Here is a 7,795-nt window from a genome sequence, read left to right as displayed (position 1 = left end):
CCATTCATCAACGATTCTCTTTGAGGATTACTGTCGGAGGATGCCTCCGGGATGAGGGAGATAACGCGTTTGGATGCAAAAAAAAAAAAAAAAAAGCAAAAAAAAAAAGCATATGAATCCCAAGAGGGGAATAAAGAATGAGCAATCGTTTGTGAGCCCAATCCAGTTAAAGACTCTTAAAGAGGCTGAATATCCATCCAGCAGTGAGACAATTAACAAAAAAAACACAAAAAAAAGACAATAAATCAGGAAGCTGAGCGGTGAATTCCACAAATTTATTAGGCTACCCTCCAGAAGGCCAGAGCTCTCTCTTTTTTTAAATTTTTTTTATAAAAAGGCACTTAACATCCCTTTACCTTTTAATAAACGTATCTAAAATGACAAATCTGAGAAGAGCCCGATTTAAATTAAATATATTTACAATAAATAAAACCTTTATACAGATTTATACAGTTAAACATGCGACTTTTGGGGTGAACGGACTTAATATTTCTCAAGATTCCTCCCATAACAGTCTTCTTCTTCTTTCTTTTTCTTTTTTTTGGGGTGGGGGGTGGGAGCACAGAACACCATGAAACAGAAAAATATGGGTAACAATACTGAACATTTCCCTTTATGCACTGAATACTGTTCATAGATAGTGATGCTTGTACCTGTGTGTCCCTTTGCAGCAGCAGAGCGGCTTCTGACAGTTCGACCGCTCATCTTCTCACAAAGTCTATAGCAGCTCCTTTCTCAGGGCGTGTGTGTGTGTGTGTGTGTGTGTGTGTGTGTTCCTCTCAGACGTGTGTGGGGTTGTCTGAGTGCAGGTCAGTCTTGGCCATGTGCAGAACCACGGCGGGGGATTTGTAGTGGCAGTGCGTGCTGCCGCAGCTGACGCCGCTGCAGGGCTTCCTGCTTCTAGTCCTGTCCGACAGCTTCTTGCTGCACAAACCCTGCCAGGTCTGTAGGGTTTTGGAGCTCCAAACCCACACCCCGCTGGTGATGCCCACCACTAGCGACATGAAGATCTTCAGCATGAACACGGCAACCGTGGGGACGGACGTCTGCAGGGAGCAGTCGCTGCTGAGGCCGCTGAACGATCGGCACTTCATCTGCAGCCCCCTCAGCTTCCAGTAGTCCATGTTCAGCCTCTCGTAGAAGTAGCAGACGATGACGCAGGTGGCCGGCACCGTGTAGAGGATGGAGTAGATGCCGATCTTCACCATCAGCTTCTCCAGCTTCTCCGTGTTGGTGCCCTCCGTCTTCATCACCTTGCGGATGTGGAAGAGCGCCACGAAGCCGGTGAGGATGAAGGAGGTGCCGATGACCAGGTAGCAGGACAGAGGGATGAGGACAAAGCCGGTGAGCGCCCCGGAGTCCATGCTCCCCACGTAGCACAGCCCCGTCAGCTCGTCCCCGGCCACCTTCCTCATGGTGAGGATGATGATGGTCTTCAGAGCCGGGATGCCCCACGCCGCCATGTGGAAGTAGTTGCTGTGGGCTTCGATCGCCTCGTGGCCCCACTTCTTCCCGGCGGCCAGGAACCAGGTGAGGGTGAGGATGACCCACCAGATGGAGGAGGCCATCCCGAAGTAGTAGAGGATGAGGAAGACGATGGTGCAGCCCGTCGACTCCAGCCCTTCTTGGATGATGTACAGCTCGCCGTTCTCCCTGTCGCAGGCGATGTTCTCGGCGCCGGCAACCGAACGGATGATGAAGGCCACCGAGTAGACGTTGTAACACATGGAGAGGAAGATGATGGGGCGCTCGGGGTACTGGAAGCGATGGGGCTCCAGGAGGAAGGTGAGGACGGTGAAGGCGGTGGAGACGAAGCAGAGGATGGACCACACCGTCATCCAGATGAAGGCGAAGTCTTTGTCCTGCCTGGACCAGAAGACGTCCACGGCGGCGGAGCAGCGCGGCGCGCAAGACTGGCTCTTCTCCACAAACTGGTACTTGTCCGGATTCTCGCAGGAGCCCATGCTGCCGGGGGGGCGTGAGCCGCCGGTGTCCGTCTGCCTGGGGCGAGGGGGCACCGGGAGCATGCCTTCGCCTTTCTTCCCCTCCATCCTGGTTTCGTTCTCGGGGGCTTCCATGCACAACGCGTTGGGGTCGTTCCTGGTGGGCAACCGGGAGCAGTCCAGCGAGTCCGGCCAGGTGTAGCTGAACTTCTTCATGATGGGGGCGCACCTCTCCCTGGCCTGCTCGCACATGGGTCTGCAGGCGGGGATGGAGGTCGACACTTTGTCCGTGCACATGGGGGCGTAAAGGGAGCAGAGGAAGAAGCGGAGGTGCACGTCGCAGCCGTAAGCCACCAGGGGGGCGAACTCGTTCAGCTTGATGGCGGCTTCTTTCTGGTCGTCGTGGTCCATGAAGTTGGGCATGCGGGTCAGGTTGTAGCCGATCCCCTCGCACATGGGGATCACGATGGGTTCGCACTTGGCCGGTCTGCCCCGCTCCAGGTCGTAGGAGCCGATCTCAAAGCTGGAGCCCGAAATCACCAGCAGACACCACAGGAAAATCACCGCCTTCAGCGGACAGCCATCCATGCTCATCGTTTCAGTGGGAAACTGTTTTTGTTCTTTTTTAAAAAAAAGAAAGAAAATGACCATGAAAAAAGTAGAAAAACACGGGGAGTCGCGGACGGAGGTCTCACCGCTCCTTCCCCATGCCGAGGTCCGGGGATTAACGTCAGCGCTCCGTTAGGAAGACGCGAAACCCTCCAGAAGTGACCCCTGAAATAAACAACGGAAATATTCGGTCTTCTATTGCAACGATTACTTCCACAGACAGTCCAGATGAAGGATCCGCAACTAAGACGTGACAGTCGGAAAGTTTCGACAAAACAATGGAGGAAAATGATAGAAATAAAAGATTCGGAGCTGCGCGTAAATCCTCCGAAGCGGCGCGTAAAGGGAGCTGATCTGAAAACCACCGTCGGGTTCCGGTTCCAAAAAAAAAGACTTGATTTCAGCCGCGACTCTTTTCCGCTCCGGATCTTCGTCCTTCGCGTTCAGGCTTGACACTGAAGTTTGAGAGCCGCTCAGTGGGACTCCAGTCAGGGGGAGAGAGGCGGGAGGAGGGGGGTGGGCGCTCCGTGACGCTCACATTTCAGCCGCCACACAAGGAAAATTATCAGACAGATGCTGGAGGATGGTCAAATACCTCCGATGTTTCTGCTTGCAGTTCTGTTCACATTCTTAATTTAAATGCAATGGCTCGTCTGCAAATGCGACAGAACAGGGGCGCTGCTAGATGTAGATCTCCAAGGGGCCCCTGGCCCTCATGAGGGCCCATTTGTGACAAGATACTGAAGCACGGAAAGAGATTTTTGACCATATTTTTTAATCATTTTGCATGTATTGTCTCATGGAAATAAGAAGTGAAATATAACACCCCTCCCCCCCATCATATGTGATAAGTCGGGGGGCACAAACCACCTCGCAGTGAAAAAACTAGCCTAAAGTATGTCTACAAAAACTGTCAAAACTTAAAACCTTAAATGACAACAAATTAATATTTAATTTCTTCTCCAAAGACTGAGGGATAATTAAAGCCCAGCCAGTTGAAAACCTAGTTAGTTAGTTCAAAACCTAGTTGGTTAGTTCAAAACCTAGTTAGTTAGTTCAAAACCTAGTTGGTTAGTTCAAAACCTAGTTGGTTAGTTCAAAAAACTAGTTGGAAACAAAAACCCAGTTATTTAGTTTAAAAACCAAGTTACTTATTATAAACCTAGTTATTTGAAAGAGTTAGTTCAAAACCTAGGGAGTTAGTTAAAAAAAAAAAGCTAGTTTAAAACCTGGTCAGTTCGTTTTAAAATCTAGTTCGCTCAAAACTAAGTTACGTCAAAAACTAATTACTTCAAAACGTTGCTGATTGCAAGTTTTTATTTACCAACCATATTATCACAAACCCCTAAAGTGGGCAAAGTGAGTCAGTTTGACTCTTCGCTGCCCCCTAGTGGATCTGTGAATTGCAGCTTAAAGAATGTGGAAGTATGCGACTACTCATGAAGGTTCTTACCACCATCAATGTGGATGGTAATGGTTACTTTTCCGTGATGTCAACATGAGGATGAAGGTGGTCAACGGATGTAAACACTTCATCACTGGCTACCGATTTAGCCTGTAGATTTGAGCCAACCAGAAACATTATGCTTTAACTAGCTGGTAGAGGTAGCAAGAGCAACAAAGACAATCTTAATCTACCAAAATGGAAGTTTCATCAGTAAAACATCTAAAATATTAATTAAAGCTAATCATGTGGAGTGAATTTGCTCCGTAACTGCACAATTTTATCGACACCACTAGTAATTTAATACAAGAAATACTTACTTTGCAAAGGACTATATTTGGTCTAAAGTAAAAAGCGAAAGTAAAGTTAAATCTATGTAGTTTCTCCTTGAGTTGAGGCTGCTGAATAACAATAACACAGGTGATTTTAAAATCTTATTCTGAAAGGAAAACAAAGCTGTCATTTTATTCAAAGTGGGGGAAAAATGCACAAGAATTCTCTCTAAAACACAGTGGAGGAAAAAAATAAATAAAAAAGTACAACTACCTCCAAGCTGGAATTAAGCATAACTGGTGGGTGCCTGAACAGTCTCCACAGAGTTCTTATAGCAACCATCAAGCACCTTTCATAAGGCATTATGAGACCTATTGAAGAAAATTAAAAGTGTGAGGTAATACCTTTCCCCTCTGGGTCTATAATATGAAACCTGCCTCCAATCCTCTGAGTCAGCCTCTGAGTATTTTGCTCCAGTATAGTTGCAGAGAGAAGCCAGCGCCTCCAGTAAAACGATAGTCCCGTTGGCATTTTACTGTTGCTGACTCATAATTACTCTGTCACCGTTTTCAGCTAACGTACAGTATAATGTCACACTTTATTTAGCGGATTCCTGGCTGCATAACCAAGCTGGTTTCCACCACCTTGCTTGAGGATGCTAATAACAGGGGCGTAACTCTCGCCGCCAACACACACACACGCTCACACACATGTACAGCGAGTCAATAAATAGGTTTATTCAAGGTGGCACGAGGCAAACATGACCAAAAAGAGCACGGAATCAGGTTTAACATGCAGCGGATGAATGGAACAGTGATATCAGGGCAGAGGACTATTGTTTCCATCTAGTGGCTGAATGGAGGGATCCTGCAGCTCCACAGCTGTCGCACTGATCTTTTCTCAAACAGGGGTCAAGCTCAAGGATTCTGGCCTCTCGCCAGGCGGGACTGAATTGGTTGTCAAATGCATTCTGTTTTCCATTACTGCCTGAGTTAAAACTCTTGTTTTACATTCAGTCTGGTGTGAGAATGACTCAGTGCTGGAGGAGAAATGAGCGTGCTGCTGCCGATTCCTTCATGCAGCCTCCAAAGGCAGGAGCTTTCTAAGGAATCAGACAAGAATTTGGGCAAAATACAGATCCTGTAGTGCAAAAACTCCAATTCACTGGTTTCACTTGGGTCCTCCAAAATCTTTCTGGGTGGTAAAAATGACAGCTGTCACATGGGAAAAAAAAACATTTTGCTCATAAAAAGTCAAGCCAGAGGAGCCATGTTTGTCCCCCAACCCCCCAAAAAAGACTCCACTAATCACAGATCAGTCTAAGACTTAACGTCATCTTTAGCATCCAACAAACAAATGACTATATCCGATAATAATTGACCTTGTCTACTGAGGTGTAAAAATACTGCTGCGTAAATTCTGCATTCTGCATAATGAGGTTATAAATTAGCCGCTCCTCTTTTCATGCTTTTTAGATGACAAATTGAGCTCGATGGAGGCGGTGTGGGCTGTTTTATCAGATATGGCCTCCAACGTCAAATTAAGCCAGATTGAGTGAGGGAGGAAATACATTCCAGACTCCGAGATGATATCTTGTTGTGCGTCAGCGCCGAGGTTTTTTTTTCGGTGAATCAAACAGAAAAGCTTTGACAGAAGTTCCATTACTGCTAAACTGCCTCTCCAATAAAAAGCTTTTCCAGTTCACACTTCAGAGATAAGGGGTCATTGAAGACGACCCTCAGATGCCTTGAGATCATTATCTGACCGGTATCGCTCTCTAAAGTCGAGCGAACCCATCAGGATGCATTAGAATCCGGGTCGTAAAGCACCTAGTGTATCCTTCAGCATTCTGTGCTGCTATGGCAACGACTTGTCCTGCTCCACTCTGCCTCTGATTGGTTTAGAATGAAGTTTGCATGTCTTTTAGAATTATGTTAGCTTTTTTTTTTTTCTAAGCTAAACTAGCCAGCTAACAAATACTGTAAGGCAGCCTTAAACTCTTGGCTATAAGGGCAAACAAAGCTTAAAAAGCTGAGCTAAGCTTAAGTCCCGCCTGCTGTAGCTTCATATTAGGTATTCTTACACGAGAGTGGCGGCAATTGATTTTCTAATCTTACGCTTGTCAAAATTTGGAAGCAGTGTTTCCAGAGTATTCCTTACTCCGCTGTCACACCGCTCGCTGGCTTGACTTACAATTAACAATTGGGTACATTGAATTTGCGTGCCTCTTGTTTCTCCGGTAATCAGTTTAGGAGACACAAGGTCTGACCGCACCACTGCTGTGTGTGTTGACCCTAAAATCGGATACCATTGTGCTTTCTTTTTGTGTTTTTGTTTCACCTAATTGTGTTATTTTTTCTTGACCTGAACACAGATTGCGGGGAAGAGCCGGAATATGTGAGCATTTTGATTTTGACGTTCATTGACTCGCAGCTGATTTGTGTTAAGGTCAACGCTATTTACTTTCCCATTCGGTGAAGGAAATGGATATATGCTATTTATTTCTTATTTCTCCCCCTTGCTAGCGCTTGCCTACTCCAAATATTGCTGCATGTCAAGTCTCTGTATGTCTTTGTAATAACTAGCCTCTGCAAAAAAGAACCTCCCCCCCCTCATCTTTTATTTCACGCATTCATCAGGCGAGCCGGTGGAGTGTGGGCCTTGTAATTACTACCTCTCACTTATTGGTTATCATATATCAGGGACAAAGCTATAAACATCCCATGGAGAACAATGGGAGAGCCTTGCCATAGCCTGGCATGACATTACAATCCTGTCTGGGACTGTTATGGGTGTAATAAGAGAAACCTCACACTTAAAGCAACACATCTGGACCGGGGTATTACCTTTGACAGGGAGTATAAAGGCATATTGTTGGGGCTCTGATCATGTAATTATCTCTTTTCTTCATCTCGTGTAGTGATTTATTCAGTGTTTGCAGAATGAATGAGCCGTCACCGGAGACTCACGGCAGATGGAGTTTGTAGTTCTCTTGATTTCTGGAGACGTTTGATATCCCTTTAAGTGATATTGTTCACTTCTTACCACAATTTGAAATGATTATGTGGCTCTAATGAGAGGACAGCGCGCCCACTTTCCCTGTTATGTAATTTTATATAGAGCTAATAGTGAATGGGCTCGATTCATCACCTCCGTCCATCTGTGTTCCTCATTCCCCAGTATTTAAACATGAGATAATGTCCTTCACAGCCTGCGGTAGGTAGCTGCAGCGATCCTGCTGTCGTAGTCAGAGAGTGAATACTTCGGTTTTGTCTCCATCAAGTTTTTTTTTTTTTAATCACCCCGGTTCTTTTGAACACGCAAAAAACTATATTTGTGAGTATAAATGTATTTAGAGCAACCTGTTTCACATTTTTAGGGTTTATACAGGTTAAATTATTGACACAAGTTTAATTAATTAGTATATCAAAATAAAATGATTATAAAGTTAAAAAAAAGTTTAAAATAATACATAAAATTTTGCACTTTATATTTAAAACAATTATCTTAGATATTACAATGAACA

At 45.4% G+C, this 7,795-nt stretch overlaps 1 protein-coding gene across 1 annotated transcript; it reads right to left on the bottom strand.

Moving 5' to 3' along the window:
- Positions 1-516: 516 nt before the first annotated feature.
- Positions 517-2,989, bottom strand: fzd9b (frizzled class receptor 9b). The gene is made up of 2 exons (XM_068317047.1): positions 2,639-2,989; positions 517-2,552 (listed from the first exon to the last, which is right to left on the bottom strand). The coding sequence occupies exon 2, from the start codon at positions 2,535-2,537 to the stop codon at positions 780-782; it is 1,758 nt and encodes a 585-aa protein (XP_068173148.1). The 5' UTR covers positions 2,538-2,552; positions 2,639-2,989; the 3' UTR covers positions 517-779.
- Positions 2,990-7,795: the final 4,806 nt, after the last annotated feature.

This window comes from Antennarius striatus, chromosome 6 (genome assembly GCF_040054535.1).
Source record: "Antennarius striatus isolate MH-2024 chromosome 6, ASM4005453v1, whole genome shotgun sequence".
Taxonomy (NCBI): domain Eukaryota; kingdom Metazoa; phylum Chordata; class Actinopteri; order Lophiiformes; family Antennariidae; genus Antennarius; species Antennarius striatus.
The sequence above is the reverse complement of the archived record's forward strand: the minus strand, read 5'-3'. Positions and strand labels throughout refer to the sequence as shown.

Excerpts from the sequence above, each read along its gene's own strand:
- fzd9b (XM_068317047.1), bottom strand. The coding sequence starts at position 2,537 with ATGAGCATGGATGGCTGTCCGCTGAAGGCGGTGATTTTCCTGTGGTGT.